Source organism: Spea bombifrons, chromosome 5 (genome assembly GCF_027358695.1).
Source record: "Spea bombifrons isolate aSpeBom1 chromosome 5, aSpeBom1.2.pri, whole genome shotgun sequence".
In the NCBI taxonomy this organism is placed as follows: domain Eukaryota; kingdom Metazoa; phylum Chordata; class Amphibia; order Anura; family Pelobatidae; genus Spea; species Spea bombifrons.
Genome location: NC_071091.1, coordinates 67,627,969 through 67,646,605, shown reverse-complemented (window position 1 = coordinate 67,646,605; position 18,637 = coordinate 67,627,969). Strand labels below are relative to the sequence as shown.

At 37.8% G+C, this 18,637-nt stretch overlaps 1 protein-coding gene and 1 long non-coding RNA gene across 2 annotated transcripts; both read left to right on the top strand.

Annotated features, from left to right (window-relative positions):
* Positions 1-641: 641 nt before the first annotated feature.
* On the top strand, positions 642-3,441 carry LOC128497138 (uncharacterized). Its single transcript, XR_008354281.1, has 3 exons — positions 642-700; positions 899-943; positions 3,305-3,441. It is a non-coding gene; the product is annotated as an uncharacterized LOC128497138 (long non-coding RNA).
* A 4,257-nt stretch (positions 3,442-7,698) lies between these two features.
* Positions 7,699-17,999, top strand: TPMT (thiopurine S-methyltransferase). The gene is made up of 9 exons (XM_053467051.1): positions 7,699-7,787; positions 10,477-10,610; positions 12,078-12,170; positions 12,921-13,053; positions 13,865-13,917; positions 14,844-14,918; positions 16,416-16,501; positions 16,801-16,845; positions 17,641-17,999. Exons 2-9 carry the CDS (start codon positions 10,480-10,482, stop codon positions 17,757-17,759), a joined length of 735 nt encoding a protein of 244 aa, XP_053323026.1. The 5' UTR covers positions 7,699-7,787; positions 10,477-10,479; the 3' UTR covers positions 17,760-17,999.
* Positions 18,000-18,637: the final 638 nt, after the last annotated feature.

Genomic DNA, 18,637 nt, shown 5'->3' with positions numbered 1-18,637 from the left:
AGGTAGCATCAAGCTTATTTTGGACTGAGGTTTGCTCCTACTTCCATGTAGTATCTGAGAGTTCATATTCCAGTGGATCTTTGTCAAATGTAAACTGTTCAGATCCATTAATTAAAATGCAATGGAGGGCTAATTCTATAAAATGAAATCCATTACCTAGGTTACTTTAAATTGGCCTTCTGGTCCCACTGGTGCTTTCAGAAAGCCACCCTCTACAAATGTCAGTAGGCCCCTTTATACGGGATACTATGGGAATAGCAAGATTTACCATGTATCACGTCAGACTCAAGAGAGGCCTTGGTCTTCCTATATTACTACACCAAATACAGGGCATTGTAGTCCCCACCAAGCTTTAAACATAGTCCTCTCTCTTTGTAGTGAATCAGTCAGTGCATTCCCTCCCAGGTATAGCTTCAAAGCAATTTAAGAACTTTGACAAAAATGGGTTGCACGGGATATGTGACTTACATGAGGTGATGCAGTGGTTCCCTTTGAATCTGTATATTACCTTTCAGCATTTAAGTTCACTTATGAATATTAATGATGATCATTACTATGTAAACTGAAAGGTGAGCTGAAGTACACTCAACTTATATTTGTATTTTTGGTTACAGCTATGCCAATGTGATACTATCATTAATGAATAAAGACTGTTGTTATCTCCTGGTTACAGTTGAATATGACACCAAAGTTTATCCAGGTGAGCAATAATGCTAAGAAATGTCATCTATTTCACACAGTAGGCAAATAAAAAACTAGTTACTAGGAGAAGATCGCCCTATTGAGACAGAATCCCTGTGCCTATCATTTCCATTTCTGGAGCCCAGAACATTTGGTGCATATGAATATAAATAATAAAATGGAATGTTTATGTAACTGAAAGTCTTTTTTTTCTCAGGTCCACCATATTATGTATCAGGTGCAGAGTTAGAAAAATTGCTTGGTAAGTCACATAAAATATTGATCTTTTAATTGCCCTATAACAAGAAATATTGGCAAATTAGTATTTTATTTTGCATTTATGTGTTTATGTGGATACAGAAATATATAGTAAAATATAATAAAGCTTATTACATTAAAAATGTTCTCATAAAAATATTTCTTTTCTGTTGTATTAGTATACCATTATATATATATGTATATGTACGTGTATGTGTATGTATGTGTATGCCATTGTCATGAAGGGTTCAAAAATTAACAAACTCTTCAGCCACAAAGGGGTTAAAGCTTACATAATGTAATATTTTCAGACAGCTGTATATATGTCACAAGTCGGCAGATGACATGCATGGATCAGCAATTGTTATATCACAGGTTTCCCCTCCAAAAGGCACGTGAGACAACATATATTTCTTATGGAGATCTCCAGACAGCCACATTTTAAACCTTTTTTCTGAGTGCATTGTTTGGTGGAATAATGCCTGAATACTTTTTTCTTCCATTTTCAGCACTATTAACCCATTAAATCCTTCATGGCGTTCCATGTCCTCATGAAAAAAACATGCCTAAAACTATACATGGATAGCGCGGATCATCATAAATAAAGTAGCGGTGTGTGCCCATGCACACCACTTCCCGACTGTTTCCGGTGCAGGCGGCTGTGTGCTTCTGATCGGTCGGATTCACTAATGACTGATCATCAGCCTCAAAAAGAGAACAAAAAACATTACAGCCTAAGGCTAGGTTTCCACTTGGGTTTTTGTCCGGCGTTTTTTTCTTGATGAAAAACGCCAGGAAAACTGCCAAGAAAACTGCCACTGCATTTACCTGCGTTTTGGCGTTTTTTCTGCAGTTTTTTCTGGCGTTTTAGCCTTTCTGTGGAAATTGCTGTTTTTGACCTTAGGCAGTTTTTCCAGCCTTTACAAGTTAGAAGTTTCACCCAGCTAAAAGGGATTAGGATAAATGGCAAGTATCTGCCCTCTCCTGATGTCATTTACTTGGTAGACCCTTTTGTCTCTTTTCTGTGGTTTGTAAGGCATGCTTTATTTCGAATGTCTGCTCCTCTGGGAAGATTGGCCCCAAATGATGGTGCAAATTGTTTGCTGTTGCTTTTGGCACGCAGGATCCGGTCGCGTATGTTTGTTTGTAATGGCATGTTTGTTCCAAATGGTGTAAAATTCAATATGAACCAGTCCAGGACTTTGTTTTGTGTGAAACTGTTTGTTTTCAGCCTATTTCTCGTAGGACACACAGATACTGGGTCCATCCTCTGCATTGTAACTGTGGAAAAAACGCCATAAAAAACGCCAAGGCAATATACCCACATGGCTTTTTCATGGCGTTTTTTCTCTCCCATAGACTTCTATTGGAGAAAAAAAGCCAAGATTTCTTGCAAAAAACGCCAGAGTGTCAACATGCTGCAGTTTTGAAAAACTGCCACAGAGCCCAAAAAAGCAGAAAAACGCCAAAGAGGACTGAAAAAACGCCAAACAGAAAAACGCCAAGTGGAAATGGCATTTTGCGATTTCCTATTGAATTACAGCTAACATCTGGCTGCAGCCGTTTTTCACAAAAAAACGCCAGGTGGCGCTATTGGCGTTTTTATAGGCGTTTTTAGCAAAAAAAAACCCAATGGAAACCAAGCCTAATGGCAGTAGCCCCACCCCCCACACGCCTGCAAAAAATAAATTACAAATAAAAATAAGGAAAAGTAAAAACGTAGATTCACATTTTATAAAGCATTTTCATTTTTTTTTTTTAATTTTAAAAAGGGGGTGATGACTCTCTGGGTTACACTCCCATTACTTTTAGCTAGGCTGATGATAAGGTTGATGGGAGCTGGCATAGAGAAAAGGAATTTTGAGAAAAACAAAAGGCTGGCATACTTGTAACAATGTATCTTTTTAGGTAAGCTTTTTATATAGTGTATTATGTAATTTAACCTTTTATTTTCTGTGTGTCTGCACTGCCCTATTCTGTATGGTGTTGTGCAGTGAAATGAGTGTGTCATTTAGTCTGCCCTGTAGATTTAAACAATTATACTTTTGTGGGGGTATTTTGAGCTGGTGGGCTGCTAAACAGTCACAAATGAGATATAGGCTACACAAAATAAAATTGAAAAACTTCAGGTTCAGAAAAGGGAACCAGCATGTTCCTGGTAACTTCCAAAAACCATTAAAAAACCTACATGTGTTGGGTACAATTACTATGGGCAAATTGTTGACATCTGAGATCCACTGATGATTTGTGAAAATACAAAAATATGTTGGTGAATTTAAATATACTCAGTGAGTTATTGTGATATACCTCATGGTATTTGCATGTTTTTTTATTAGTAAACTGGTCACCTCTATGTTTCTTTTAGGTTTATCGTGCAGTTTCAAAATTCTGAAGACGGCTGATACCCTTACTGACAGGCATAGAAAATTGGGAATGGATTTTTTTGAGACAAAACTATATCACATAACCCCAAAAGCGGATTCCTAAGCACTGAACAAAATCCAAATACCGTATTTGCTTGATTATAAGACGAGGTTTTTTCCAGAGCAAATGCTCTGAAAAATACCCCTCATTTTATAATCGAGGTCGTCTTCTAATCAGACCTCATTCTGCTGGGGCCATGCTGCTTACCGGGCTTTGGTCGTGAGCAGCGTCTCTGCTATTAGCAGCAGGAGAACAGGAAGCTAGCACATAACTCCTCACATAACTCTACCTCCCCCCTCCTTCCTCTGGGGACGGGCCCAGAGAAGTTGCTCGCACAGCCGGGCCCTGCAGAAGTCTGCGAGTGGGAGATCTGCAGTTCAGGTAAGGGGGTGGGGGGTTTGAGCGTGTGTGTATGTGTGATTAATGGAATGAATGAGTATTTAAATGTTTGTGAATGAGTGTGTGTGTGTGATAGCATGGATGTGTAAGGGGGGTGGGGGTGGTAGCATGGCATAGGGAGGCTGTAATCACACTTCTATCATCCCCAGGTTCCAGCATGTACTGGCATGTACATGCCTTGGCTTGATAGGAGTGTGATTGCTGTTAGCAGTATATATATATATATATATATATATATATATATATATATATATATATATATATATATCTCCAGAAATGCATTTTAACCCCCTATATGCCACTCAGCCCCATGATATGCCTTTTAACCCCCTAAATGCCAGAGTGGCATATAGGGGTATAAGGCATATCATGGGGCAGAGGGGCATATAGGGGGTTAAAGGCATATCATGGGGCACAGTGGAATATAGGGGGGGTATAAGACATTTCTGGAGGCAGGGTGGCATATAGCGGGTTAAAAGGCACATCATGGGGCAGAGTGGCAAAAGGGGGGTATAAGGCATTTCTGGGGGCAGAGTGGCAAGCCTGGGGGCAGATGCGCATAACTGGGGGGGCAGGTTGGCAAATAAAAAATATATTTTTCTCAATCATAACTTTTATTAAATATGAAAATTAGTTTACATTAATATTTACTAGTAAAACTTTTTTCCTATAGGGTAGTCTTATATTCAGGCTTTTTGTTTTTTTCCTAAATTAATATTTTGATTTGGGGGGGTTGTCTTATAATCAGGGTCGTCTTATAATCGAGCAAATACGGTAAAAGTATACGATTTGATGAAAATACATTGCCATATGCAGCTTATGATCTAAGACTTCTTCAAAATGGTATTTTCTTATACAAACAATACAGTGGATATAAAAAGTCTACATATCCCTGTTAAAATGCCAGGTTCTTATGATTTTAAAGAATGAGACAAAGATAAATAAAATGTCAGAACCTTTTCCACCGTTAATGTGACCTATAACGTGATTAATTCAATTGCAGAATAAACCGAAATCTTTGAGTGGGGGGGAAACCTCACAATAACCTGGTTGCATAAGTGTGCACACCCTTAAACCAGGCATGTCCAAACTTTTTTCGAAGAGTGCCAGATTTCATGAAGTGAACATGTGCGAGGGCCGACCATTTTGTCTGACATTCTTTGAACCATTAAAATTAATTGCAAATTAACTATTTTATGCAAAGTTTATTGAAAACGGCATACTTTTCATTTTGTGACTTGGATGACAAATCTAAACAGGTGTTAAATCACTCTGCCTTTTATATAAAAAAAAACAGATCTATATTTGGGCAACTTATCTGTGGGGCCTTATCAGTCCGGAACGCGGGCCGCAATCTTTGGACATGCCTGCCCTTAAACTAATACTTTGTTGAAGCACCTTTTGGTCTTATTACAGCAATCCGTCTTTTGGGGTAGGAGGCTATTAGCATGGCACATCTTGATGCGGCAACATATGCCCACTCTTCTTTGAAAAAGTGCTCCAAATCTGTCAGATAGCGAGGACATCTCCTGTGCACAGATCTGGGCTCTGGCTGGGCCATTCCAAAACATTAATCTTCTTCTGGTGAAGCCATGCTTTTGTGGACTTGGATATGTGCTTTTGGTCGTTGTCGTGCTGAAAGGTGAACTTCCTCTTCTTCCTAACGGACGCCTGAAGATTTTGTGTCAAAATTGCCTGGTATTTGGAACTGTTCAGAATCCCCTCCACCCTGTCTAAGGCCCGGTTCCAGCTGAAGAAAAAACAGCCCCAAAGCATGATGCTGCCGCCACCATGCTTCACTGTGGGTATGGTGTTCTTTGATGTGCAGTGTTGTTTTTGCGCCAAACATACCTTAAATGTGATTGGTTAATTCTGAACACAGCCCCAGTTACAAGAGGGTGTGCACACTTATGCAACCAGGTTATTGTGAGTTTTATATCCACTATATATATATATATATATATATATATATATATATATATATATATATATATATATATATTATTCTGTTACAGTGTTGATCTAAATGTAAAGTACCCAAAGGATAATACCAGTAATAGTTAAACACTGTGTCCATTTTAGTTGATACTTTCTTATCAATATTTGGACCCTAACCTTCAATTGGCCTTCTGCCACTTACTACATATAATTCATATGGTTTGCACTAGATATAAAAGTCATATAAATATACTCTCTAATTTTACAAAGCATGTGTACCAAATCCCCTGGCATTAAGCATTAATCAGTACCCTTCGTCTACTAACAAAACACAAATATCTAATTTAAAGAATAGGAGCAATGGCTTATTAAAAGAGAAGTTGGAATTATTAAAGGGATACGTGTTTTAGTTCACAACAGTCAAACTTTTCATAAGGTAGCCATAACTGAATGCACCCTTTACATTAGAATGTGCCTTCAGCACAACCTAGACTTGGTACACTTCCGGTTAGACATTTTTATAGCCTAAAGCCTAAAATTATTTAGATTTTTTACACCCTTGTCTGTGGCAAAATAAGGAAAAATAGAAAGGCCTTCCCCAGCACATTGTGTAATCAGAAACAAATGTTTTTTTTATTTACTGGTCAACCACTAAAATTAGTCCTTAGGCAAGAGGGCTTGGGTGGTAAATAATGGAAAAATGTATAGAAATGTGATGATTAAGCTAATTAAAATAAATACATTATTATCCATATCAGAGAGTTTTAATATATGGGAGTGAATTGTAGTGATAAGGGGACTACACTCATTATTTGATCGGTTTCCTATAATACATTTTTTGATCGCGGTCATAATTATTTGATCAATTTTCTATTGATAAATCTATTATTTATAACGGTATTGTCGGTGTAGTCCTACTATAACAGTATATATCGCATATTTTGGACATAGTTATCCCTATAGAAAAGAGGGCCCGGCTCTCAAACTTACAATCTATATATTCACCCTATAATTGTTAGAAGTGTATGGAAATTCTACAACAGTTTGGTATTTCCATAAATCAAGACACTTGAATTATTACATTTTAGAGGTGGTTTTTTTTTTTTTAAGATAAATTGTGTCCCCAGCTAGCTAGGAGCGGGACCAAGCACTGGCAGCGATTTAGAGGATCCCTAAAGTACCATAAGGTCTGGGCAGACAAGGTGAAATCATGGTTCCCTCATAACCCCCTCTGGAAAGTTAGGAAGTATTTGCAAATGACCCCCGCAAAATACAGCAGGTGGCACCAGAGCTTCACGGCCTTAGCCATTTTACCAGTTAAAAAAACCTTGTTATTAAGGGTCTACTAAAAAAAGTTTTAAATACAGTTTTGTATACACTGAAAAGAAACTACAATGGGATCTTATCTTACATGAGTCTCATTTCCCATGTCCAACCAAAATAAATGAATGCCCCAATCTGCATGAGGTCAGATCACTGGACTTCACTACCCCGCTCAAAATTTACATACTCCCCCTCCCCTCCTAATTCAACTATGCATGCATGCAGGGCCAGTTGGAGTAACTTGACTGGGATGGCGATATATTGTCATTATATAGTTAATTCATTGATATTAAATGTTTCATCTCCATTTATATTTTGGTTTAATGAACCACAAACCCGGGTCTTTTGCCACTAGCTGTTAAAGAATGTTACATATTTTAGAACACAGAGTCCTTCTAATACCGTTCATACGTGCTGTTAACATGGCCCTAATTACACCGTGTACTGAATGCTAGTGGAAGCCGCAGGTACTCAAACAGTTAAGCCGGGACCTGTTGGCTGAGCCTGTCCCGTCTAACGCTCCTACACAACAGCAGCCACAAAGACAACAACCTCCGCGCCCCCTTCTAACTCCTTTCAATGACCGACCACTAACGAAAACAGCCTCAGGCAGAGGACGAGCACCGCGCGTGCGCAACACCGAGTTGTTTTTATACTTCTCTGGGCGCCCATTTTTGTTTAGGGCAAATCTGTCATCGACCCTAGCGTCGTGCCTCCTTGTGACTCCTGCAAGCTTTATAATTCTCAGTCCTGACAACCACGTGGTAAGTTAAACTTGTCTATTGATTTAATTAAAAAATGCAGACTTTTTTTTCTTTCAAAACACCTAATCAGTCAAATCCAGTGCATATATATATTTTATTTACTTAGCGCTGTAAAATGCGACTGCTACAAATGTCATTTCAGAATTGTTTATTTTGGTGTAAGCTCCATTAACCCGTCCAGGGTGTGAAACGGTTTAAACATTATGGAAACTAGCATTTCTAATAGTTAACGAGCGTAGTCAGGGGACGGGCATGGCGGTTCATTCACAGACTGTTGTGGAAGGAGCAGTCGGACTCAGGACAAATACTTATTGTATGTAGAACATAGAACAGCACCGGTGGGGTTTATTCACTAAAGCCTGGGGTGACAGGGCAGTTGTGGTTGGAAGTCACTGAATTCGCTTTGCATTCTAAATGGACACCTCTGGCAAATATAGGGTTATTACTGTCAGAATGACATTGAATTAAAATGTTTAATTCCCACATCAGTGAATAAAGCAATCAGGTTGGTATTTATGCCATCAAATGGATGCCTCAGCCTCTGTGTGGCCTCTTTAGGGTTTTGTGATATCCTCCTTGTAAATGCATGGGGGTATTTTGTATAGAATCCTCACAAATGCGTTTGCCCCCTTTCCTCACTTCCAGCTCCATGATCTATTTACCTCCAGTCATTGATGGTTCAGTAAAGGGTGTGATCTGTGTAGATGCAGGAAAGTTTCTTTCCTGTCACTGATTGGCAGCTTAAGCTAGCCAATCAGTGTCAAGAATTATTGGACTATCAAGGTGGAGCTTGCATCCTAGCAAATTGGGAACAGTTTGTCAGGTACATCATCAGCCTTGAAGGGACCTCAGAAAGTGTGTTGTGGTGCATGATGTCATTGTTGGGCGTCACATCTAAAACCGTTGACATCACATGTTGAGAAGAGGAATTTCTCTGCTGAGGTATTAACTTCACATTCTGCTGAGTCAGACTTATTCAGTTGTTATGAACTCCATTTACTACAACATAGAGTCTCAAACAGAATATGTTGCTTTAAATTCATAGATCCTCTTACATATAATTGTCTTAGATTACTCAATAGACCGTTATTTAATTATTCCGTAGGATTAACGAATGCATATTAAAGTACTTACAAAAACTTTAATCATTTAATGGACGTAAAATAGTCCCATCAGCCTCTCTATGTGAACTCACTCTTATAATACAAATCAAACAGTATATCTGAGCCAAAAGCTGGCCGATTCACTAAAATACACCAAAGAGTAATAATCACTTTTTTGTTTCACTGTTCCTTAAAAATGTGTGCATTCCTGTAATTTAATGAGATGTATAATCATGTGTCCGAGGGTCTCATTAAATTATTATTTAAACCATACTTACAGCTATGGCTATCTGTAACACGGGGCAAAGGGGCAGCTAGGCCCAGGATTACCTTAGTACCCCACGGCACTACTGATTTTATGGGATTATTCAGACACGGCATACTATTTGATAGCACTTCAGAAAGGAGCGTTCCATGCACTGCATATGTGATCAGCGGTTTACAAGCGACAGTGAAAATTCCTTTACAGGGAGGAGTTACACAGGGACGGTGATAGAGAAAGCTTGTTTCTCCAGTAAATCCACATTAACTGACACATCTGGACCGAGGACACCTGTCACGGATCAAGCACCCCATCACAATTAACAGGTAACAGTTCGTGTGAACACGGCGAAGCTGATTCTCACTGCATTTTGAACGGTCCTTGGCAGGGGAGAAGATCCTGAAGTGCATTGTAGTTATAAATTGTTGGCTCTTCAAGTCTCCAGAAGTTTGGATCCATGTATTGAAGGCTGGATACCCTTATTGTATCATAATACATGGCTAGAAATTAACTTGTGTGCTATTTTTTGGGATTATGGAAATCTGGTTTGCTATTTGTATGCATTAAAAGTAATTCAAATGTCAAATTGCATAAAACATGAAATAAAGCCCAACAGAAATGCCTTTCCCCCCGGGTTGAGTGCAGTATGTATCCAAGTTGTAAATCTTTGAAAGTGTGTTTTATTGCTTGAGTTCATTTTAGTGCATTTTCCATTTGAAAATATGTATATGAACATTTTTTATTGTAAGTAGGTGTATAATGTATCAATTTGTTCTGCACTCGGATTAATTTAGTACATTAGTCTAACATGCGTAAAACAGAGTAAATGTCCTATTACTAATATTGCATTAGAATGCGTTTCAGATGCATATGCTAGAACAGTTTGAGTATTTGCATAATATCATGTTAGCCGTACGTTCGCCCTTTGTATGCATTCTAGTTTTTTTCCGTAGGGCTTTCGCTTGAAGACGTGCCCCGAATCAGTTTTGTAATTTTGTGATTCCTTATATGCCATCTCAGCACTTGCCATTTTATGAATATCTAAAGGTCATTTACTTAAGGCTGAAAAAAAAATTAATTACTGTGCAATTTTAACTATTAAAAACTTGTTTTACATTGTAAACCCCAACAGGCAGGGCCCTGATGGCATCGTATTATTGTTTTCTCCTCACTATTCTTGGCCGAAGTTCTCTTCTTTCTTTCCCTGTCTGTGCTTTTATTGGGGTCCCAGCATGTTGTACCTATGGAGTGTTGCAATTTGGTTAACGACCAAAAAAAAATAGTGATTCAAACTGTGGAGATTTTTTATGTTTATCTTTTGCAGGACATGGACGGTTCAATCGAGTCCCAACTAAACACCAGTTATGGAACAAAGCAAACCAAAATTATGTCTGACAAGGACTGGATACGGAAATGGGAAAAAAAGGAGATTGGATTTCATGAAGAGAAAGTACATAAGTGAGGATTTCAGATTTTATTTGTTTTTTCTTAGGTTGGATGTATAGAATGGAATTGGTTGTTATTTTGTTGTTGGTAATCTTGATTATTCTTGGATTAGGGAAAAGATGCACCTTTATCACATTAAATACATTTCCATACCTGGGAACTCTCACAGCTCAATACTTCCTTTGATCTCTCTGTGGGCACGATAGTTTATGGTTCCACCTACACCCATTTTTTGTGAATGTTGGATGGCTAATCTTACCTCCTCAAGTCAGCCTCCCACAAGAAGCAGGAGAGAGCTCATATTATATACAACACAATGTGCTAGGTAATGGATACGCATTAAAGTGCTTTATCTTAAGAGAAAAAATTGCAATGCAAATAATGTTATTTAAATGCTTTAAAGACATCTTTTTAGTAGAAACAATACTAAACTTTGGGTTTAAATTCTTCAATTTGTGTTGTTGTTAATGTTGGGATGGCTTCCATCCTTTAAGCCAGGAAGGCAAGCTCAGACAGTGGTCTAATGAAGACAATGTACATAATATGCATTATAAAGCGGTTTCAACAGCAAAAGGAGTCCAGTAAATGCTATCTAAAGCGTATGTCACTTGTATGGAAAGTTTGAATTCAAACTCACCCACACAAAAAAATAAATTTCTAATTGCGGCGCAAAATCTTCATATCAGGGCAGCCCAAAATTGCCCCCTTTCCACTCCCATGATTTCTCTGTACTTATTACAGTTCTATAGGGTAGCTTCACAAGAAGCAGTGGCCAAATTTGCACTGCACATTTAAGTTGGAGTCTTAATATTTAGTTAGTTAGTTACGGTGGAAGGGACTGATGAGGCTACTTGATTTTTTCCTTCCCCAGGGCCAGAAGGTGCCAGCCCCCCCCTGCTTCAGTGATAAAATCATACTGGCCCTTGCCTCACACTAACGGCAAGTCTGTTCTATACAGTTCCGTATATTTAGTATAATAACTAATATGCATTTTAAAATGTAAAAAAACCCCAGACTTTTATTCTGCAACTACTTTTCCACCGTCTGAATTTCAGCTGCAGTTTCAGCTATAGCTAGCAGGGATTGTGCACAGATTGTTACCTTGAAGAACCTGTTTAAAAAATGACCTGTTTCATTCTAATTCAGCAACGACTATGTATAATTAATTGTATGACTCTAAATATATATGAGCTTAATAGACTATAAATCCATCTAGTAACATTTTTTTTAAAGTTTCAAGCATTCACTTTGTGTGAAAATACTGTATCTGTATTATAAAAAGCTATGAGAAAAATGGCTTCTAAAAGGTCCTTACTGTATATGTAGCATTACATTCACTTTATAGATTCACCAAATGCATTTTAATACTGAAAGTTTACTTCTTTATTTACCAAAACCTGTGTCATCTGCCACTTGTCCACCCAACCCCTCGTGTCTTTCCATCGTTATCTGAACTAATATTGAGTGTTTGTTTTCTAGATTACTTGCGGAGTTTTTGGAGACCATGCTGCATAACAGAAAACAAATTACCATCTTTTTCCCTCTTTGTGGGAAAGCAGTCGATATGAAATGGTAAACAAATATTTATTAACCTTCCCTTACAGACTATAAATTCACAAAGCTTTGTGTTTCCACTAATTATATTGTGCACATATTGAATACCTCCATAAATATTTAACCCTTGCCAATGATTGATTATATAGTAAACATTTCATGGTTGGGAAACAAAACGGCAGCCCTAGAATATAGTATGGGTAGGTTTATTTAATGGCGCGTTCTGCTGTCTCATCACGCTGTTGTTAAGGCTTACCTTTAGCTCAATTGTTGAGTAAATCCACGTGCACTGAACCTGCTGGACAGCTGGGAAAGAAAACTGCTGATCTAATGCGACAAAGCAGAATTGAACAGGTCCTGTTGATACAAGTGGAAACTTGTGGCTTTTGTAATAACAATCAGCTAGAATTGTTACATTTAAAACGGGGACGTGATGAATTCTTCAGGTTTCAAAGCACTCTTCAGCCACCTATTAAGCAAATAAAATCTATATGTTACCAGGGACTGTCCTATAGCATTCATATGTGCTGCCTTTTAAATAGTAGCCTTAAGTTACCTGTATGAGCTAACTTGATGAATTAATTGAAAAAAAATATTGTGCTGTATTTTTGTACACTGGTAGTGTTTTATGTACTGATTGTTTAAATGTTAAACCAAGTGATACTTATTATTTGTTTTGCATATTTACCTTTTCAGATTTGTAAATAATAAAAAAATCTTCATTTTAAACTGTGACAAGTGGCAAGTAATCTCTCATGTGCTTTGCAGGTTAGCTGATATGGGACATAACATTGTTGGAGTTGATGTCTGTGAAATGGGTTTAAAGGATTTCTTTAAAGAAAATAATGTTACTTATCTCGAAGAAGCTGTCCCTGCAATTCCCGGAGCTAAAGTGTTTAAGGTTTGTTCAATGTTGCCATATGAATACGTACTCCATGAGCTCCATGAGGACACAAGAATCACATATATATGGCAAATGGTTCACACATGTTTCCAAATTGTTTTTAAGCGCATGCATGTCACGCTTAAAAGTCCTTAAAAGTCTATAAATGTTTAGAAGCGCTCCATGTTCTTTCAGTGTGATAGGGCAGAGCTGGAGGGCAATGTAATGACATTGGCCCAAAACCATAGCATCCAGTAATACAAGCTATGACCTATACAATATATAAAAAAACCTCTCTATATAATATGCTTTTGCCATGGCCTGCAGAAATTAACCTATACCACTTCTGCTGGGATGTTATATATGTTATCTTAACCCCTTAATGACAAACAACATGCATTGTTTTCAATGGGTTTAAGGACCGCCCATTGTCCTTAAGGGGTTAAACACTCTAAATCAAGTACAACTTGTTTTCATTACTCAAGAACTTTGACCCTCTACTTCTAGTTTATGACCACAATTCTTACATATCTCTTGTACTTTGTGTTTCTATATCTCCCTTCTCTCCTCCAGGTTATACATATTGAGATCCCTTAGCCATTCTTAATAATAGTTACCCTGCAAACATTTCACACTTTTAGTAGCCCTCCTCTCCAGAATCCTTTTGGAGATGGGTTCTCCAGGGCTGTGAGGCTACACTTGGTGAGGTCTGACCAGAGATCTATCTGTGCTGGCATTGCCATCTCCCTCTTTCTGCTGCTTAATGACTCTCTATAAAACCCAGCACCTTGGGTTTTTTCTAATGCTCTAACCTGTGTTTGCTCTGCAGAGTACCTCTGGTAACATCTCACTGTACTGCTGCAGTATCTTTGATATAAATGAGTAAGTATGAATGCTGTCTGGCACACTCATGGCTGTAATGTCTAGCTCTGTTCTACTCTCATCAGTTTGAGAAGCCTTGTTTTGCTTGAATAATAATCTTGCACTTTAACCGCCTTTGTGACAATTGATGATGGCTTCCTTCACTCAGCTGGTATTGCTGCAGTGTCTCAATATTGGGGTTTAGCAACATCAACAAATGTGTAGGGATGCCGTGTGATCGTTCTCAGGGATAATCACATTTACAGCTGCATGGAACATGCCAACATTCCCCTAATCATAATCATATATACAATTATTATTTCAAAAGAAGACCCTACTTGTCCTGCAACAACCAATATATTATTTGTGGGAATGTGAAAAAATGAGTTAGTGGGGAATCGCAGTTTAATAAAAACTTAGTAAAAATTGCTTTAGTTGTTTTTGGAAACATTGCTAAATAAGCCTGGTCCTTAAAGGGTTTATACTAACACTGTTATGATCCTACCACTACCTTATTTCTTCAAAAAGAAGCTCTATAATATACACAACTGATTTTGTTGTGTCCAATTCAATGTCATCTGCGACAGAGAGAGGAAGGCAGGGAGTCTCCTTGCTTCATGGAGAAGCCACAGTCAGATGAGAAAACAAAGCATGTGGGATTAGCACTGTTAGGCCTCAATGGTTTACTATCCAGGGGTTCCAAGACCCCAAAAACAGTGGTAACAACACAGCACCTCTTAGAGTAATAAGAATATGTTGCCTGTGGTGAAGTTTTATAACACCTGTGAAAGGGAAGTTTTTCATTTAAGAAGTCAAAACTCCCCAACTATATTTCCATGTGAAGACCCCTTGTACATCATACAATAAAATGGATTTGTACTTTTAATTTAAATAATGTTCTACATTATATGGTTAAATTTACAGGTGTGGATTTATTGTGTTTACAGCTCAATTATTGGCAAGTGTGATGGAATATGGGATCGAGGAGCTATGGTAGCTGTGAATCCTACTGACAGAGAACGGCAAGTACACTTTGTAAAATGTTGTCAAATAGAAATAGTAAATTCATCGTGCTTGGTGCCTGATTGGCAATGATTAACAGAGCGGGTGATCTCCTTTTATTCACTGACTGAAGAGCCCTGCCGCCTAAATAGCGCAGGGCGGCATGTAGTTGTGGGGATAGGAGGTTGGGTTCAAAAGTTCAAAGGCAGGGTTCAAAAGTTCAAGCAATTGTTTAAAAAAAATAGACTAAGTTATATAACCTGGAAACTACCGGATGTGCGCGCGCCGCTAAGCGGTTTGCCGCCTTAGCCTCGAGGACACCTCTAGAGCACCTCGAGACGCCTCGCGCCGCGCAAAAGGTGCGAATCCGCGCTATTAATAGAAGGGGTGGTAGGGCTAGCGTTCATGCCACAAGGCGAACTGCTAAGCTGTTGGTACTTACCTGTCAAGGCTGGTATTTTCGGCTGTGCAGGAGAGCCGTGGGCGGAAGATGGAACTGCTTCTTGAAAAACTCCCATCCCCCCTCCCTAATAAGAATATTAATATGCAATTTTCTATATCTCTGTTGTGTGCTTTTATCGGGGTGAAAGTTGTCCCTTCTTGGGATGGACTGGTGGAATGGTGTCTGCCTTCTGGCTTTTAGGGCGGATGGCTTTGTATATATATATTTTGTGTTAAGTTATTTGGATTTGAGACTTTTGCCAGGTTTTGTTTTCTGCTCCATCAGTTTCTGTTATATTATCTGCAGCATTTTTTTACCTTTCCTAGCTGTCTAAGTAATATGTGCCACCTTTGCCCCAAGCAGCTTATCAGTGTCATCCTAACCCCTCAAGCAGCCTGCCTGTGCCATCTTTGCCCCAGCTTGTCAGTGTCCCCAAACATCTTATCTGTGCCATCCTTGCTGCCAAACAGCTGGTCTGTGCCATCATTGCCCGAAAAACAACTTGTCTGTGCCTTTTTGCCTCTTGCCAACATACACTCTGACACACACTTTATGTAAACACACCAAGACAAATTTACACATGCTAACACTCATACTCTCTCACACGCACATACACACTCATTCTAATACAAATGCTCCCTCTCGCACCACTAAATACTCGTGCACAAACACAACACATACACATCCATGCTGTTGCACAAACACTCATGCTAACACAGACTCCATCTCACATTACTTACACATACACTATCACACACAAACACTTACACATACACATCTATGCTAGCACACAACATTCATGCTCACATATAAATATACATAGACATTCATGAACATGTGCATACAAACAACCAGCTTTAAGGACAGACCTTTAATATTCTAGATTGTAAAAGAAGTAAAACAGATACAAAATAAAGGAGACAATTCACAGGGCTTAGGCAACAAACATGTTAATGTTCAATCTTTGGGTAGAGTCATAAACTATGCTTATGGATAGTGCTAATGATGACCATAGTGAACATTAGTACATTTAATTGTTGTGTATTTGTTCATAGTTTTTATTTTTCTGTTACAGGTATGCTAGTGTGATACTATCATTAATGGATAAAGATTGTCGTTACCTCCTGGATACATTTGAATATGACCCCAAGTTGCATCCAGGTGAGCAATAATGGCAGTAAATGTGATCTATTTCACATAGTTTTGTTTGACTTGAATGTTTATTTACAACAGATTGGTTAGACTAGTGCTTAGCAAGTAGAACATGTGTTGGTTTGAACTGTATCAGAATAATTACTGCAGGTGTGCAGTTGTGTGCTGCATTTTTTTATATAATGTTTTTTAAGCAGCTATTAGCCATTTTTATGTCCTAGCTCTGTTAACTCAGCCCAGTGTACTAGATAAACACCTCTATTGAAAAGTTTTGTTATTGTTTCAAGTTTAATGTGGTTCTTTTTCAGGGCCACCATTTTACATACCGGATGCAGAATTAGAAAAATTGCTTGGTAAGTGAAGTCATTTTGGTGTTTGTTTCATTTGATATGCTGTATATATATATATAATATATAATTATAAGTCAAAACAATATTTGATGTTACCACCCTTTGCCTTCAACGCAGCAAGAGTTCTTCTAGGTACAGTTACACAAAGTCAGGGATTTTGTAGGCATATAGCTAGGTGTATGATTAAACAATTATACCAGACAGGTGCTAATGATCATCAATGTAATATGTTGGCTAAGAAACAGACACAGCTGTGCAGGAGGGATAAGGTTGCTGATCACAGTTTAACGTCATAAGTCATACACCATGGCAAAAACTGTACGATCCACTTATATAGAGCTGGTAGAGATTTACCACAAAAGAACCACAGCTCTTTTGCTGTACTGTAAGTATTTACTCATGGAGGTGTGTTGTGAAAAGCTTTAAAAAGAAAACAATTACATAATTCAGACTGTAAACATAATGTAGATAGGTCAAATTATGCAAATATGTGTATATTATAACTGGCATACGTAACCAATTGATCTAATAACAGAATCAGTCTGCTGACATTGATCTTTATTTTCTTGTAATTTACTGGGCTGTTGCTTGTAGAACAATTTTCTGATGGTCCATACACTATTTAGCTGTCGTTTGGGAGAAACACAGACCTTACACTTTTAGAAAATAAACAAATATATTTTGGTTGATATGTAAAACAAAGAAAAAGAATAGACTAGCAATTGGAATACCATGGTCATTTTATTATGGTTTATTATGCTTTGAGCTAAATTACTCACCATTATTGCTTCCTTTCAGGTTCGCAGTGCAATGTTAAGTGTTTGAAGATAACTGATTCCCTTACTGACAAGCAAAGAGCTTGGGGACTCGATTCTTTTGATGAGAAAATATTTTTAGTCACTTCAAAACTTTCCTAAAAGCTCTGCTGAGTGAAGCAAATCTCTAGGAAAATATACTGTTTTAAAATAAAACTTTTCCCTTGGACCACCTACTTTGTCCTCTTCTTACAATCACAAAGCTCCCTATATCTTTTTATTTCCTCAGCACCTGTGTTTTCCAGTTTTGTACAATGATATTTTAGTATTTAGTACTTGTATTACTTTAGTTTTCCCAAAAATGTATTTATTCTTAAAATAAAAAGCAAAAACATTAGGCTATAGCAGCTTCTTGGTTGAATTAAAATGTCTTATGCTTAGTGTCATTTGGGAGTTTGAACCTGGTGCACTGCTGCTTTTTTGTACGGTGACTTAGTTACCTCCTCAGCAAAGGTCTAACGTACTTGTCCTCTTGGCTCATTTATCTTGATTTTTATATGCATTGATTACGCTAAAGAATGGCAAATAAATATAAGATTCAAGATAGATTTACTCACACTGCACTAAAATCACAATTAATTATTTGATAATTCAGAGATCAAAATATATTCATGTGTTTGAGTGACAATTCAGTCAAGACCTAGGAAAAGAAAACATTTTAAATTTATATAGAAAAAAAATTATATAGGTTATTGAGAAAAAAATAAAAGGGTATAGTTATGAGGAAGGAGGGTCACCATCATACCACCTTGCAACACATCCTAACACCGGTTAGGTACAATACTTTGGCATCTCTTCAGGCTAGAAGGTATCAAGTATTTTGATATTAATGTCAGCCCACCAGGATGATGGGCATCATTTTTTTCCCTTACTCTTCAAAGACTTAAAAGTTGTTACTGTGGATGCCATTTCCTCCCTTTCTAATAATGATTATAGTTCTAAATGTCCACATAGAATTTGATTCTCTGAACTTTTGAACC